Raw genomic sequence first — 17,246 nt, forward strand, 5'->3', positions numbered from 1 at the left:
TTTATCGTCATCAGAGGCTCTTGTGTCCAGAGGCGAGAGACTCCAGCCAGTAGGAGGAGCAGTCCCGCATGTGTTCAGCCCGCCCATAGGGGGAGCTCACTCACAGAATGTACAAATAGTGTCAGCCATCTAACTCGTCACGGAGACTCACGATAAAACAAGGTCTTTTCAGTTTCGAGTCACTAGTAGCCTAGTTGTATCATTTCTCCCGATACTGCCCTCTGTTACCGTAGGCGTGGCTTGGGAGTGGCCTCAGCGGAGCAAGTGCATTCTGGGAGTTGTTGTCTTTCATTCACATGAGCCAAAAATAAATGTTCTGGCTTTTCTCAGTCTAGAAGGCACCAACTTCTAAAATAATTTCACATTTTTACTACATAAATGACCCATTTTAAATACACATTCATCTTTCCAGAGGTGAAATATCCCTTTAAGGGCAAGACCGCCCTGATTGTAAAGCAAACCGTGATTGGTTGGATCATCAGCATGCTATGATTGGTCAGTGCAATATGGCTGTTATCTGATTGGCTTAAGTACGTGGTGGGTGGAGTCCACTTACTGTATTTGTGGTTCTATATGCTAGAAATGTTTCAAAATCCACAAATGCAGAGGAAACTATCCACAAACGGGACATAAAAACATATTTGTGGATACTATTTCTATTTGCAAATTCCATTTTTATTTATTTTTTAATCGAATTCATTTTTGTGAAACAACTGCATATATTTGTGCATCTCATTAGATTTATTTGTGATTTGGTTTAATTTTTGTGATTCTTTTTACATTTATTGTGCATATAAATCTATTTATCTGGAAGTATTCAACAACTCTAACCCCTTCTCCTCCCTCCTGTCATCTTCTCCTCTCTGCTGATGTGGGCAGGGCAACCTGTCACTCACATGAGATCAGCCAATAGCAATCCACAACCATTCAATCATCAATCACTTCCCTGCAGACACAATCAAGCCCACATTAGTTCTTGTTCCCGAAGGTTTCACTCGGATATACGACACAATAGAGAAGAATAGACCAGACTTCCCCTTATGATGACTCTAAAGAGCTTGAACATTTAAAGTGGCAGACGACAAAACTGCAGTGCTTATAAACGGTGGACACTGATATAGTTTTCATTCTTGGTGTGAACGGCCTTATAGATCCCAGAAATGTCCAATGCCAACTAATATCCTACATGTGTGATTCCCACTTTTGAAGGCGGTGAGAAATACTAACGTATTATTTTACTGTTACTGCTTCAGAGCACAACAGCAGGGATCAAGAAGTAAAAGTATCTTCACGTTTCTCCACAGACAAATGGATATTTAATGATGAGGTCTATAGACTATATGAGCTGATTGAGATGATGCGCCTCTGAATAGCAGGTTGGCATGATCTGATTGGCTCAGAGGAAGGTGTGCGCTGGTAATGCTGATAACTGAGGCAGATCTGAAGACCAGTTGCTCTATTCGACAAACTGAACATGTACAGTACTCCACATTTGCAGACAGTAACATCTCTACAGTGTGTGTGTGTGTGGGACTCGTTTATTTCTTTAGTACAAAATGTGGACATTTCTCATGTGAAACTGCTGCAGGACAGAGATCAACACCTTCATGTTTCAGGGTTTTGCACACATGTAATGCAGAAGCTGAAGCTGAAGCTGTGTTAGTGAGGATAATGTATATAAGAAGAGTGTTTATTATAAAATATGGAGTAATCTCTAGGGGTCAGCGGCGGGGTCGCCGGGCGCTCCTATAGAGATGCTGTGTCTCTCGCTCAGACTCTTCACGGCCGCTGACGCCGGAGACTGAAGAACCTTACGGGAGAGTCTCATCCTGCCGTCCGTCGGGTCCCGGCCGAAGTACTTCACCTAGAAGAGCCGAACACGTTAATCAAGAGACTCAGACGTTAATCAAGAGACTCAGACGTTAATCAAGAGACTCAGACGTTAATCAAGAGACTCAGACACGAGATTGTGGGGGATTGAGCGGTTCATCACCTGGATCTGCTGGCCGACCTCCAGTCCGAGAGCGCTGGGATGCTTGATCTGCAGAAACACACACACATCAGGAAGAACAGCATGTGTCTGTGTCTGTGTCTGTGTGTGTGTCTGTGTGTGTGTCTGTGTGTGTGTCCGTGTGTCAGATAGGGCCGTGTGATGATATACATCCATCAGATGAACTGATACTGATTCTAAAATATCAAGAATCGATCTCTCAGTCCGAGCTGAAACTTCACCACACATTCTCTGTATCTAAATAAACATCAGAGAACATCAGAAGATACAGAAAAACTTCCTGAAATTAATCATGTCTCATGAAATCAATCGATCAGTGTTTCAACTCTGGAGAGCAGCTTCTGATACAGACATGCTCTAGATTAGAACTGGTGTGAATGTTCTGACCCGCTTGTGGTCCAGCTGTGAGTTGTGCAGGAGGACAGCGCTCATGTTGGGGTACAGCTTCACCATCACACCGATGTCCCTGAAACACAGAGTCAGCTTCAGCCGTGATGAACCCTGTGAGACTGAGCTGTGTGAGAGAGAGAGCTCTACCTGATCTCTGTGATGCTGGCGGTGTACACGGCTCCGAACTCCAGCTGCTGCTCCTGCTACACACACACACACACACACACACACACACACACAGGCGTCAGTCTCGCACAACACACACCAGAGGACAGCCAGCTGCTCCTGCACGCACATCATCTTTACAGATGTCCCGGATGAACTCCTGGGCTTCGCTCATGGCACTGGGAGTGGGAGCGAACACACAGAACGACTCCTCGTCCACCTGACTGATCGTCACACCTGCGGAGAAGAGCAGAGCTTCATCAGCGGATGCCTGACAATCACAGTCTGAGGAAAATCACAGGAAGAGAACTGGCGAATCTGGTCCAGTACACATTTCACGGAACTGGATTACTTCTAGACTACACTTGTCAGAATCAGATGAGTTTCAGATATATAGGATTACTTGTAGATTACTTTAGACTGAACCAGATTACGTTTAGACTACATTCAATCAGATTACTTTCGGGCGAATTGGATTACTTTTAGATTAAGTTCATCTGACTCGGATTACTTTTGGCCGAATCAGATTACTTCAGATAACATTCAATCGGATTACTTTCATGCAATTGGATTACTAATAGATTACGTTAGTTCGAATTGGTTTATGTTGTCCAAATCAGATTACTTTTAGATTACTTTTGTCCAAATCAGATTACTTTTAGATTACATTCGACCAAATCCGATTACATTTAGATTACATTCATCCGAATCAGATTAGTTTTGTCCAAATCAGATTACTTTTAGATTACATTCGTCTGAATCAGATTACTTTTGTCCGAATCAGATTACTTTTGTCCAAATCAGATTACTTTTAGATTACATTCGTCCAAATCAGATTACTTTTAGATTACATTCGTCTGAATCAGATTACTTTTGTCCGAATCAGATTACTTTTGTCCAAATCAGATTACTTTTAGATTACATTCGTCTGAATCAGATTACTTTTGACCGAATCAGATTACTTTTAGATTACATTCGTCCGAATCAGATTACTTTGATTACATTTGTCTGAATCAGATTACTTTTGACCGAATCAGATTACTTTTAGATTACATTCATCCGAATCAGATTACTTTTGTCGGAATCAGATTACTTTTGTCCGAATCAGATTACTTTTAGATTACATTCGTCCAAATCAGATTACTTTTGTCCGAATCAGATTACTTTTGTCCGAATCAGATTACTTTTAGATTACTTTTGTCCGAATCAGATTATTTTTGTCCGAATCAGATTACTTTTGTCTGAATCAGATTACTTTTAGATTACATTCGTCCAAATCAGATTACTTTTGTCCGAATCAGATTACTTTTAGATTACTTTTGTCCGAATCAGATTATTTTTGTCCGAATCAGATTACTTTTGTCTGAATCAGATTACTTTTAGATTACATTCGTCCAAATCAGATTACTTTTGTCTGAATCAGATTACTTTTAGATTACATTCGTCCAAATCAGATTACTTTTGTCCGAATCAGATTACTTTTAGATTACATTCGTCTGAATCAGATTACTTTTGTCCGAATCAGATTACTTTTGTCCAAATCAGATTACTTTTAGATTACATTCGTCTGAATCAGATTACTTTTGACCGAATCAGATTACTTTTAGATTACATTCGTCCGAATCAGATTACTTTGATTACATTTGTCTGAATCAGATTACTTTTGACCGAATCAGATTACTTTTAGATTACATTCATCCGAATCAGATTACTTTTGTCGGAATCAGATTACTTTTAGATTACATTCGTCCAAATCAGATTACTTTTGTCCGAATCAGATTACTTTTGTCCGAATCAGATTACTTTTAGATTACTTTTGTCCGAATCAGATTATTTTTGTCCGAATCAGATTACTTTTGTCCGAATCAGATTACTTTTAGATTACTTTTGTCCGAATCAGATTACTTTTGTCCGAATCAGATTACATTTGTCTGAATCAGAATACTTTTATATTGCTTTTGACCCAACTCATATAATCACATTGATTTGAATAGGATAATCGTACCATTGTGATATAACAATACAGAGAGAAAGAAAATATCAATATGTATATAATCCCTTTATATAAAATCCCTGCATTGCATGTAAATATGAAATGGTAATTTGTGCAGTTTAATGTGTTTGAAAAACAAAAGTCTTCCAAAGATATAATACATGGTTAAATGACTTACTAAGTGATAATAATATTAATAAATAATAATAATTAAATGCTTAACATAGAATTAAAATGTGTTTGTCAGGATAGAAAAGATTAATTATAAACAATTTACTGCCATTGCGTGAATAATGTAATCATGTAAAATCGGATCATGAGTGTTTGAAAGGTCTTGAATCTGACGATGTAATAATGTGATGATGTAATAATGTAATCATGTATAATCTGATCACGAGTGTCTGAGAGGTCTTGAATCTGATGATGTAATAATGTATAATCTGATCACGAGTGTCTGAGAGGTCTTGAATCTGACGATGTCCTGCAGATCTTCACCTGTCTGAGCCTGCAGTCTGCGCAGATTAAACCCTCCTGGACCGACGAACCGAGCTCGTCTGGATAAAGGCACGCTGACGTTCTCTGAGGGAGAGAGTTCACAGCAGGGTCAGAGAAACAGCAGGAATACGAGGAACGGATCACGGATCACTGATCACGGATCATACCCACGACCGGCCCGTTCTCCTTCCGGGAGCTCCGGGGTTTGGAAATGCTCTTATTCATGATGCCTAGAATCTCTCTTTTGGCCACTGGAAGAGAAAGCAGAAAACGGCAGGTCAAACACCCACTGCTGTGCGTCCCATGATGCTCGTGGAGTGAGGCGTACCTGTGGCCTGCTGTATGGCCTCCATCACGATCTTCAGAGGAAGTCCTGGGATTTTAACATCAGCCTGCGGGAAACACAGATGAGCGATCACATGATGAGGCGTTTTACTGGAACAGTTAGATCTTAAAGGACAAGTTCGGTATTTTACACTTAAAGCCCTGTTTACAGATCGTTCCTGATGAAATAGAGGTTCGTTGGAAAGCATCTTTTGCAGCGATTTTTGTGTAAAATCCCTAAAATTCTCGGGACAGCAGCATGTGTCCAAATTTTAATCTTAACCGTTCTATTTCATCAGAAACGATCTGTAAACAGGGCTTTAAGTGTAAAATACCGAACTTGTCCTTTAAGATCTAAGAATTTCATTTCAAATTTCTCACAGATTCGTATTACAGAAGCAAATCTTTACTTGATTTAGGATTCCTGTCAGATCGTATCATATCTTAAGTTAGGAAATCTTAAACTACTCCATCGAGTTCGTTAATCTACTCGTATATGTCACACTGTAGAGTCCCGATTTTAGGTAATACACTTAACTGAATCGGATTACTTTTAGATTACATCTGTCCAAGTCGGATTACTGTCAAATCGGATTACTTTTAGATGACTTTGGACTGAATCGGATAAATTTTAGATTACTTTCTACTGAATTAGATTACTTTTAGATTACATTTGGCAGAATTGGATCACTTTAGTATTTTTTGGATTATGCAGATTAAATCCGTTAACCAAACAACCAACGATGCAGTAAGATAATGCACTCGCGAAATGTTATTCTGTAACAGCTTTTGTCCTGAGTGAGCTCCTGACTGAAAGAGATACGCCAGGTCAGGGTGTTTGTGTAGTTCACCTGTAGAGCTGTGATGCCCTTGCTGCTCCCTGCCATCTTGAAGTCCATGTCTCCGTTGTAATCTTCTATTCCCTTGATTGAGAAACACAGCAGGATGAAGACAGGCTCTGAGACGCTCTGAGAACAGAAGCTGAAGAACACCTACCAGAATATCCGTCAGGAGCCTGTAGTCCTGGATCTCCGACGGCTTCTCAGCGCTGGCTCTGGAGATCAGGCCGATGGCCACGCCGGCCACAGCCGAGGACACGGGCACACCTGAACACACACACCAAACACACACCTGAACACACACCTGAACACACACACCTGAACACACACACCAAACACACACAACTGAACACACACACCTGAACACACACACCTGAACACACACACACCTGAACACACACACACCTGAACACACACACCTGAACACACACACCTGAACACACACACCTGAACACACACACCTGAACACACACACCTGAACACACACACCTGAACACACACAACGAACACACACACCTGAACACACACACCTGAACACACACACCTGAACACACACACCTGAACACACACACCTGAACACACACACCTGAACACACACACCTGAACACACACACCTGAACACACACACACCTGAACACACACACCTGAACACACACACCTGAACACACACACCTGAACACACACACACCTGAACACACACACACCTGGCTCTGGAGATCAGGCCGATGGCCACGCCGGCCACAGCCGAGGACACGGGCACACCTGAACACACCAAACACACACCTGAACACACCAAACACACACCTGAACACACACACCTACCTGAACACACACACCTGAACACACACACCTGAACACACACACCTGAACACACACAGCGCTCGCTCTGGAGATCAGGCCGATGGCCACAGCCGAGGACACGGGCACACCTGAGCACACACACCAAACACACACACACCTGAACACACACCTGAACACACACCTGAACACACACCTGAACACACACCTGAACACACACACCTGAACACACACACCTGAACACACACACCTGAACACACACACCTGAACACACACACCTGAACACACACCTGAACACACACACCTGAACACACACACCTGAACACACACCTGAACACACACCTGAACACACACCTGAACACACACCTGAACACACACCTGAACACACACCTGAACACACACACACACACCTGAACACACCTGAACACACACACCAAACACACACCTGAACACTTGAAGTGCTCGACCAATCACACAACACACTGCTCCAGTCAACCAATCAGAGCGCACTGTGCTTTTCAGAAGGAGGGGCTTCACAGAGACAGGAATCAACAGGTTTAAACATTACGCTGCTCTGCTGTCATGTGATCATACCTGCGTCCATGAGCGCCAGACTCCCGCCACACACCGACGCCATCGAGGAGGATCCTGAGACACACACAACACACACTCAGGACTAGAGGTCGACCGATTCATCGGCCGATTTTTTGCATTTTTAACATAATCGGCATCGGCCAATATCCAAGTGTATCAAGCCGATTATTAGGCAGGCGCATCTGTGGGCAGCCTAGTGTAGTTGTTGTGGAACACGCGCGTTCGACGCACGCTGCGACTAGAGTCATTCTCCAGCAGAGTGAGCAGACCTCATCCAGTGCTTAAGGAAGGAGCTAAGTTCCTTGGAGAAAACTCCTTTATATTTAATTAAAAACTTTTGATATGTTACTGCAGGCGACATGACGTTCGGCTACTTTGAAATTGATAGCGTAGTTGAGGTTGCATTAGCACAGCAGAAGGATTGCTATCATGTCACAATAAGTAAGCAAGAATTTACAGACAGTGAATCTGAGACTTTTATTTGTTCTGTTTGTGTGTCTTATATTTGAGAGGGTTGTCACTCAATGCAGAGAAATAAGTAATAAAAAAAGAGACCAACTATATGCTAGTGAAGGACTGGCTTTGCTTTGCTAGCGTCGTTGTCGCTAGGGTTGGGAAGCTACAGACAGACCCGGAGCTAATACAGCACTGGTGCCGTAACGACCGTTATTTACCGGACCGAATCTCAACGCGCATTTCTGTGCTTCATTTCAGTGCTACTGTTATGTCTGTGCTTCTCTTGGATGCTCTGAAAACGGACGTTAGAATAACAGAAACATCGCTTCGCTGCACTTGACACTAGTCAGCAGTTAACTTTAGCATTCCGTTAGCTAGTAGCTGGATTAAACACGGTTAAAATGCTGGCCAAACAGTAGTGTAATGTGTGACTGTATTTCACTGTAGATTATGGGTGGAACGGTACATGTATTCGTATTGAACCGAAACGGTACAGGCGTCACGGTTCGGTGTATAAATTTCCATGGAGAATACACGCTATAAAAATAAATAAAACTTGCGCGCAAAGTAATGCGGAACTACTGTTAGATACGCGGGTTCTTTAGGGACACCTAATCTGTAGCTCCGCTTTAGCTCCGGCTGCGATGTAAAGATTGCAATGCTGGAATATGTTGTGTGTGTGTGAGAGAGAGAGAGAGGCGCGGGCGCGATCGAGATCGAGATCGAAAAGTCGCGTGTGTTTAAAGTCGCAAAGTGTTTACTTATATTTGTGTGCAAACGCGTGCGTGAGTGTGTGTGTGTGCGTGTGTGTGTGTGTGTGTGTGTGTGTGTGTGTGTGAGGCGCGGGCGCGATCGAACAGTGGAAACATAAAAACATACTCCGTCATTTTGTTTATCAGGACATCATTCAAACTGCAAAGTGTTTAAGTTACTGTTAATTAAAATGTTAAGGAAAACAAATATATTAATCTGAAATGTAGCAAATTAATTTTCAATTCATTCAGGTACAATTACCAAACATATCTCAAGGTCTTTTTGTCTTTTGTACAAGTGCAGATTGGTAAAGTGTTCAATAAATGTTTTTGTTGAGAAATTTTGTCTATCTTAAGTAATTATTTGTGTTACATTTTATCTTTCAAATAGAGGTTAAAAACAAGCACATAATCGGCCAAAATAAATCGGCAGCATTTATCGGCCATCGGCTGACCCGGATTTCAAAAGATCGGCATCGGCCTGAAAAAAAACATATCGGTCGACCTCTACTCAGGACAGGCTCATACAGACGGCTGAGAGGAGTGTGTGTGTGTGTGTGTGTGTGTGTTAACCCACCGTTGGACTCCAGCACCTCAGACGTCACGCGGATGGTGAAGGGAAAGTCTGCAGGAATGACGGGTCTCAAAGCTTTCTCTGCCAGCGCTCCTGTCACACACACACACACACACACACACACAGCAGACAGTGATGAGATCCAGAGGAGAACCAGCGGAGGCTCACACACTGAAACACACTCACCGTGGCCGAGCTCGCGCCGGTTGGTTCCGCCCATCCTCCCGATCTCGTTGGTGGCGTACGGAGGAAACTGAAAGAGAGCGCTCAGTGAATGAGGAGTCTCCACAAGCGGAGCTAAACCTGTCGGCTAGAGCGCTCTCTCACCTCATAGTGCAGCATGAAGTTCTTGTCTCTGACGCCACTGGAAGAGAACACACATCAGCTGTGTTTCAACACTTCAGAAAGGCTGTTAGCGAGAACACTAACACACACACACACACACACACACACACACACACACACACACACACACACACCTAAACACAGTATTAGACCAGCCATAGCCCCGATGGAGCCGTTACTGTGCGCTGAAGAGTCCAGGAACACGGGTGTGATCATTCTCATGTGAGAGACGCCATTTATCTTTTATAAACACAATTTATACACTGAAATTTTTTTATTATAAATCTAAAATTAGTTTCAATTAAGTTCCATAACTATATATTTTTATATAAACAAATGCTATTTTTTTACATTCATAGTAAATTACTGGTAAAAGCATTATTTATTTAATCAAATTTTTATTTATCTAATAGATTAATAACTAGTATTTTTGAAATACCTTATTTATTTAATCAAATATATTTCTTTATTTCTTTATTCTTTATTTATCTATTTCATTAAAGTCCCCCTGTAGTCAATCATTTTATCCCTAAGCCAAAATCACCAAAATTAAATATTTTAAAGTTTTTTCCTTGAAAAATGTCTTCATGCCTTATAATATCTTGAATGTAACTCGACACCCTTGCCTCATTTAGTATGCGGGGTTCATAAACAGTGTGTGTGTGTGTGTGTGTGTGTGTGTGTGTGTAACACCTTTAAATCATGTGATTGCGTGTGTTACTGACCTGAGCGCTGTGGTGATCACGTCTGTCTTCAGACTGGACTCCAGAGAGTCAAAGGTCACCGAGCACAGCACCTGCACACACATTCACTGACTGTGACCATGTGATCTAGCGTGTGATCTAATGTGTGATCTAACATGTGATCTAGCGTGTGATCTAATGTGTGATCTAACATGTGATCTAGCATGTGTTGTACCGTTTGCTCTAGCGTGTGCTCTAGCGTTAGCTTGGCTCCGTCCTCCTACGTACTTGCACTCAATTTAAATTTTCTCTCAGTACTTTGTCTGGGTTTGCGGAATATTCTTGGGTTTTCTCCGGCCAATTTTTTGGCGGTCCAATTAGTGAACAGAGGGAGTGGCTGAGAACGATGATGTTGAGGTGCGCTAGTTTGAATTGCAGACATACGTCACGACCAAACGTTAGCGATATGGCAGATCCAATAGTTTTAAACTTCAACAGAGTTCCCGCCTTCAAGGAAGTTAATGCTTGTCAATGCAGAGTGGCCAGACTCTCTGTACAAATGAAATGTACGAGAGTCTGGTAGGACCAGGCTAATCTACCGTGTGCTCTAGCGTGTGATCTAGCGTGTGATCTAGCCGCGTGTGCTCTAGCGTGTGCTGTGCCATGTGATCTAGCGTGTGATGTAACGTGATCTAGCGTCTGATCTAGCGTGTGCTCTAGTGTGTGGTGTACTGTGTGATCTAGTGTGTGATGTACCATGTGATCTGGCGTGTAGCGTGTTATCTAGCGTGTGATCTAGTGTGTGATGTACTGTGTGCTCTAGTGTGTGGTGTACTGTGTGATCTAGTGTGTGATGTACCATGTGATCTGGCGTGTAGCGTGTTATCTAGCGTGTGATCTAGTGTGTGATGTACCATGTGATCTAGCGTGTGATCTGGCGTGTTATCTAGCGTGTAGCGTGTTATCGAGTGTGAGATCTGGCGTGTAGCGTGTTATCTAGCATGTGATCTGGCGTGTAGCGTGTTATCTAGCGTGTGGTCTGGCATGTAGCGTGTGATCTGGCGTGTAGCATGTTATCTAGCGTGTGATCTGGCGTGTAGCGTGTTATCTAGCATGTAGCGTGTTATCTAGCGTGTGATCTGCCGTGTATCATGTGATCTGGCATGTATCGTGTTATCTAGCGTGTGACCTGGCGTGTAGCGTGTTATCTAGCGTGCAATCTGGCGTGTAGAGTGTTATCTAGCGTGCGGTCTGGCGTGTAGCGTGTTATCTAGCGTGTGGTCTGGCATGTAGCATGTGATCTGGCGTGTAGCGTGTTATCTAGCGTGTGGTCTGGCATGTAGCGTGTTATCTAGAGTGCAGTCTGGCGTGTAGCGTGTGATCTAGCGTGTGGTCTGTCGTGTAGCGTGTTATCTAGCGTGTGGTCTGGCATGTAGCGTGTTATCTAGCGTGTGGTCTGGCATGTAGCATGTGATCTGGCGTGTAGCGTGTGATCTGGCGTGTGATCTGGCGTGTAGCGTGTTATCTAGCGTGTGATCTGGCGTGTAGCCTGTGATCTGGCATGTATTGTGTTATCTAGCGTGTGATCTGGCGTGTAGCGTGTGATCTGGCATGTATTGTGTTATCTAGCGTGTGATCTGGCATGTAACGTGTTATGTAGCGTGTGATCTGGCGTGTAGCGTGTGATCTGGCATGTATTGTGTTATCTAGCGTGTGATCTGGCATGTAACGTGTTATGTAGCATGTGATCTGGCGTGTAGCGTGTGATCTGGCATGTATTGTGTTATCTAGCGTGTGATCTGGCATGTAACGTGTTATGTAGCGTGTGATCTGGCATGTAACGTGTTATGTAGCGTGTGATCTGGCGTGTAGCCTGTGATCTGGCATGTATTGTGTTATCTAGCGTGTGATCTGGCATGTAACGTGTTATGTAGCGTGTGATCTGGCATGTAGCGTGTTATCTAGCATGTGATCTGGCGTGTAGCCTGTGATCTGGCATGTATTGTGTTATCTAGCGTGTGATCTGGCATGTAACGTGTTATGTAGCGTGTGATCTGGCATGTAGCGTGTTATCTAGCATGTGATCTGGCGTGTAGCCTGTGATCTGGCATGTATTGTGTTATCTAGCGTGTGATCTGGCGTGTAGCGTGTTATCTACCATGTGGTATGGCATGTAGCATGTGATCTGGCGTGTAGCGTGTGATCTGGCATGTATTGTGTTATCTAGCGTGTGATCTGGCGTGTAGCGTGTTATGTAGCGTGTGATCTGGCGTGTAGCGTGGGATTTGGCGTGTGATCTGGCGTGTATTGTGTTATCTAGCGTGTGATCTGGCGTGTATCGTGTGATCTAGCGTGTAGCCTGTTATGTAGCGTGTGATCTGTCGTGTAGCGTGTTATGTAGCGTGTGATCTGGCGTGTAGCGTGTGATCTGGCGTGTATTGTGTTATCTAGCGTGTAGCCTGTTATCTAGCGTGTGATCTGGCGTGTAGTGTGTGCTGACCTGTGTCTGACCCCTCTGGAAGAGAGCCGAGCCGTGGAGTGGCTTAAACACGTCCACCTCGCAGGAGATGTTGCGTAGAGACGTGAGATCTCTTCCGTCACACCTGTCACATGATGCAAGAGTACCTGTCACATGACTCACCAACATCAGTGCTTACATTAAGAGCTTGAGTATGACGGTTACCGTCTGTATTCATGAAGAACCAGATTCCTGAAGATCTCTCTGGAGACGCTGTTGAAGGCCTCCACCACCTCGAACGCCTCCGCCTGCGGAAACTTCTCTACACACATCAGACAGCATCAGCGTTACACAGCGCAAACACACCAGTCAGAACCGCTGATGAACGAGCGTGTCCGTCACACACCTCTGATCTGCTCCTCGGCCTCCAGACGGATCTTATTAATCGCTTCATCTCTGGATATCTGAGGAAACACGCACACTTGAAGGAGTAGTTCACTTCAGAATTAAAATTTCCTGATCATTTACTCTCCCCCACGTCATCCAAGATGTTCATGTCTTTCTTTCTTCAGTGGAAAAGAAATTGAGGTTTTTGAGGAAAACACTCCAGGATGTTTCTCCATATAGCGACTTCAATGGGGTCCAACGGGTTGAAGGTCCATATGTGAGTTTCTGTGATGTTTATTTTGTTCTAAAATGTCCGCTGGTGTGTCTAGATAAGACTCTTATTCCTCGGCTGGATCGTGTCGAGACTTTGAAGCTGCACTGAAACTCACATCTGGACCTTCGACCTGTTGGACCCCATTGAAGACACTATATGGAGGAACATCCTGGAGTGATTAACTCAGAAACCTTCATTTCTTTTCCACTGAAGAAAGAAAGACATGAACATCTTGGAGGACATAGGAGTAAATCATCAGGAAATATGAATTCTGAAGTGAACTAATCCTTTAATACCTCGAGATCAGACGGTGTGGCGCTGATACTCACCTTGTCATGTGTGAAGTCTGTAAATACAGCGTAGATCTTAGCAGACGTCAACCTGAGGAGAAAGCAGCCAATCAAACGCTGACGTGTGTCATGAGGAAATACATACAATGACCATAAACTCAATAGTCAGCTAGAAAAATCACTCTAGAGAGGGGCATTCTGACAAACATATGCACTATATTACATATTTATTAGGGATGTACGATATATCGGCCACCATATCGTATCGGCCGATATATGTTAAATTTTAATGTAATCGATATCGGCATGATAAGAAAATTTGGTTGATATATTAAAAGCTGATAAATAATGTATTATTTCCTTCAGCTGACACACTTCAGATGTGCTCGGTTCAATATGATGGTTTGAATCGCTTGAAATATGATTGGAATCACTTCAGAAAAGAAAAATACAGTAAAGGGCAACATGTGCAACACAAGTCTGTCATATCAGCTACATAAAATTATCATGAGAACATTATAATTGTGCGTTTGGGACATGGATTTTAATGGAGAGACTTTTGTTTTTGTAATCAGGCTCTCATAAATTACATAATTTGGATTTAGATTTATCGGCCAATATATCAGTTATCGGCTTTCAAATATAAAGAATTATCGGTTATCAGTATCGGCCAAAATTTTCATATCGGTGAATCCCTTATATTTATTATATTTTTAAATGAACTGTTTTTTAATATTTAATGTGTGTTAGAATAAACCATGAAAACAAGTGTTTATGGCAGCAATTGAAACGTGAAGTGTGCCAATGCCCAGCACTAACAGACACAGCACAGGTTTATGGGTCGTGTCATGAAGTCCAGCTCATATTTCACCCCCAAAATAAATAATCCAATGATTGAGTCTCACAGGCGAGTGAAGTCCACCATCTCGGCGGAGGCAGTGAAGAGTTTAGCCGGAGAGCGCTTGGTCACTTTCATCTCGCGGCTCATCTGCTGGATGCCCTGGATGATCATCTGTGTGTGTTTGACCCCCAGCTTCACCGCGTGACTGAAGTCCTGCTGGAGGACGTTCTCCGCCGCGGCCTCGATCATCACTACACACACACACACACACACACATCAGAACGTGAGCAGAGCATCATGGGTAACGCTGAGCTCTGAGAATCTCACAGACCCACTTGGCTGGCCGGCGCTCCTGCGATCACGAGGTTCAGCGAGCTTCTGTTCATCTCCGCGCGCGAGGGGTTCACGAGGAACTCTCCGTCCACCAGCCCGACGCGCACCGCACCTGAAACCAGCCACAGCGTTCACACACACACACACACACACACACACACCTGTACGAGTGCTGGACTCACCGATGGGGCCGTTCCAGGGAATATCAGACAGAGCCAGAGCCGCAGACGCTGAGAGACAAACAGCATCAGACACCGACACACACACACACACGTCACAGTCAGAGATATTCATACCTCCATTAATGGCCAGAACATCCGGGTCGTTGACTCCATCAGCGGCGAGTATGTTACACAGCACCTTAGCACACACACACACACACACACACACACACACACACACACACACACACACACACACAGTCAGTGAGTGCAGATACAGGAGTGACTGGGATCTGAGGTTTCGTGATGCGATCACATTCAGAGGTGGTCAGAAACACAGGAACACAGCATGTGTGATATAAACACTGCTGAAGAAAGGTTGTGTCCAAAATCACACACTGTGTACTCTAGCGTCTAGTGTATGAATTTCAGATGGTTATTTTGCAATAATCTGAAAGTCCCGTCCCCTTAATCTACGCAATTAAACAGCGACTTTTGGAAGTGACCAACATTCAATTGATTAAAGGTGACATAGTATGGCCATTTTCACAAGATGTAATATAAATCTTTGGTGTCCCCAGAATGTGTCTGTGAGATTTTAGCTTAAATTCCCCCCAGATCATTTATTACAGCTTGTCAAATTTGCCCCTTTTTGGGTGTGAGCAAAAACGCAGCCGTTTGTGTGTATCCCTTTAAATGCAAATGAGCTTTAGCTCCGCCTCCGTTCAGAAGAGGGCGGAGTCTTTACTCGAGCTTCAGAAACTCCGGCAATAACAACACAGGCCAATCTCCCTCATCCAGAATCCCAGTATAACCAGTAGCGAGTGCAGCCTTACGGAGAGACTCAGGAAGAGCTTCTGAATGTTAGCGGAGACATTTCTGTAGTTGTTGTGGAGTTACACTGATCATCTCATCATCATGTTGAACTTCTCCACAAGTGTCCACAGTTCCTGAGGTCTTTATAAGACAGCGGTGACATGTTCTGGTCAATAGTGTTCAGTGCTCGTCTGTGCTCAACCACAGAACAGCTTCAGGCTCTGCTGGATCTTCATCAGTGCGCTAGAACTGGTCTCTGTTGGCGCGTGTGGAACCAAATGTCGGCTGGTGTGTGTAAAGATTAAGAGGCGGTAATATTATAATAAGATCCTCTTCATACGTCAGAAGGAGAGCGAAATCTGATCGGTTTTGTCATGCTTGCAGAGAAAGGTTCACCAGAACACAGTTACTGGGTTTCACCTTTTCATGTTTTCTGGATTGGTAGAAGCACCGGGGAGCGATATTTTTTTTCCCAGGATGGTAGGGGAAGGTACCGCCTTTTTCGCCTCTGATTGGCTAGAAGGGCTCTCCTCCGATTGGTTATTTGATTTGGCCGTGAAATGTCATCTCACGTTCATGACAGGCTGTCGGCTAGTCTGTTTTGATCGTCTTTACAACAGAAGTAAACAAAGTCAATCCAACATAGCCTAATAAGAAAAGCGCTATATGTGCGTGTCTTCAGATTTATATTCCATGTTCACAATTTCATTAAGGCTCCCTGAGGTGACGAGAGATGTGTTGGTCCTAACTTGTATCCTGCCTGCTCAACAGAAACTATTTAATGAAACTATTATGTCCAAATTATTACCAAAGTAAAGTCACAGGCATGAACATTTTTAATAGGCTATCACAGATGAATGAAGCCGCAGTCAGCCAATTGTAGAAAAGACACCACAGTATGATTCAAATATGACAGATTTTATTTATATAAATGTGATGGCACGCACTTATCACACTGTTTACTTACATAATTCACTTCTGTTGGCGGTAAAGATGACCAGAATAGACTAGCCGACAGCCTGTCATGAACGTGAGATGACGTTTCACGGCCAAATCAAATAACCAATCGGAGGAGAGCCCTTCTAGCCAATCAGAGGCGAAAAAGGCGGTACCTTCCCCTACCATCCTGGGAAAAAAAATATCGCCACCAGGGACCCGATTATAGCACTTACACACGGGAAAAGTCAGATTTTCATGATATGTCCCCTTTAAATGCATCATCTGGGAATCTGAGGAACATGTCACGTGGAACAGCACTAAACCTCAC

General features: G+C 43.5%; 1 protein-coding gene across 2 annotated transcripts in view; it reads right to left on the minus strand.

Moving 5' to 3' along the window:
* Positions 1-1,520: 1,520 nt before the first annotated feature.
* Positions 1,521-17,246, minus strand: part of pnpt1 (polyribonucleotide nucleotidyltransferase 1) — a 22,927-nt gene continuing 7,201 nt past the window's right edge. Inside the window, exons 6-28 of one of the 2 annotated variants that reach the window (XM_079855598.1) lie at positions 15,299-15,362; positions 15,185-15,232; positions 15,001-15,114; positions 14,734-14,920; positions 13,868-13,919; positions 13,284-13,341; positions 13,103-13,199; positions 12,920-13,022; positions 10,462-10,532; positions 9,719-9,755; positions 9,578-9,644; positions 9,395-9,484; positions 7,610-7,663; positions 6,375-6,484; positions 6,230-6,301; positions 5,383-5,446; positions 5,222-5,305; positions 5,055-5,138; positions 2,697-2,803; positions 2,549-2,601; positions 2,399-2,477; positions 1,994-2,041; positions 1,521-1,864 (exon numbers count right to left, since the gene is read on the minus strand). In XM_079855598.1, the coding sequence (XP_079711724.1) occupies positions 1,715-1,864; positions 1,994-2,041; positions 2,399-2,477; positions 2,549-2,601; positions 2,697-2,803; positions 5,055-5,138; positions 5,222-5,305; positions 5,383-5,446; positions 6,230-6,301; positions 6,375-6,484; positions 7,610-7,663; positions 9,395-9,484; positions 9,578-9,644; positions 9,719-9,755; positions 10,462-10,532; positions 12,920-13,022; positions 13,103-13,199; positions 13,284-13,341; positions 13,868-13,919; positions 14,734-14,920; positions 15,001-15,114; positions 15,185-15,232; positions 15,299-15,362 (1,893 nt within the window). In that variant the 3' untranslated portion in view covers positions 1,521-1,714. Of the gene's footprint in view, positions 1,865-1,993; positions 2,042-2,398; positions 2,478-2,548; positions 2,605-2,696; positions 2,804-5,054; positions 5,139-5,221; positions 5,306-5,382; positions 5,447-6,229; positions 6,302-6,374; positions 6,485-7,609; positions 7,664-9,394; positions 9,485-9,577; positions 9,645-9,718; positions 9,756-10,461; positions 10,533-12,919; positions 13,023-13,102; positions 13,200-13,283; positions 13,342-13,867; positions 13,920-14,733; positions 14,921-15,000; positions 15,115-15,184; positions 15,233-15,298; positions 15,363-17,246 lie in introns of both variants that reach the window. The other variant, XM_079855597.1, reaches the window with a different exon arrangement.

The sequence above is a fragment of the Squalius cephalus genome, assembly GCF_949319135.1.
Source record: "Squalius cephalus genome assembly, chromosome: 21".
In the NCBI taxonomy this organism is placed as follows: domain Eukaryota; kingdom Metazoa; phylum Chordata; class Actinopteri; order Cypriniformes; family Leuciscidae; genus Squalius; species Squalius cephalus.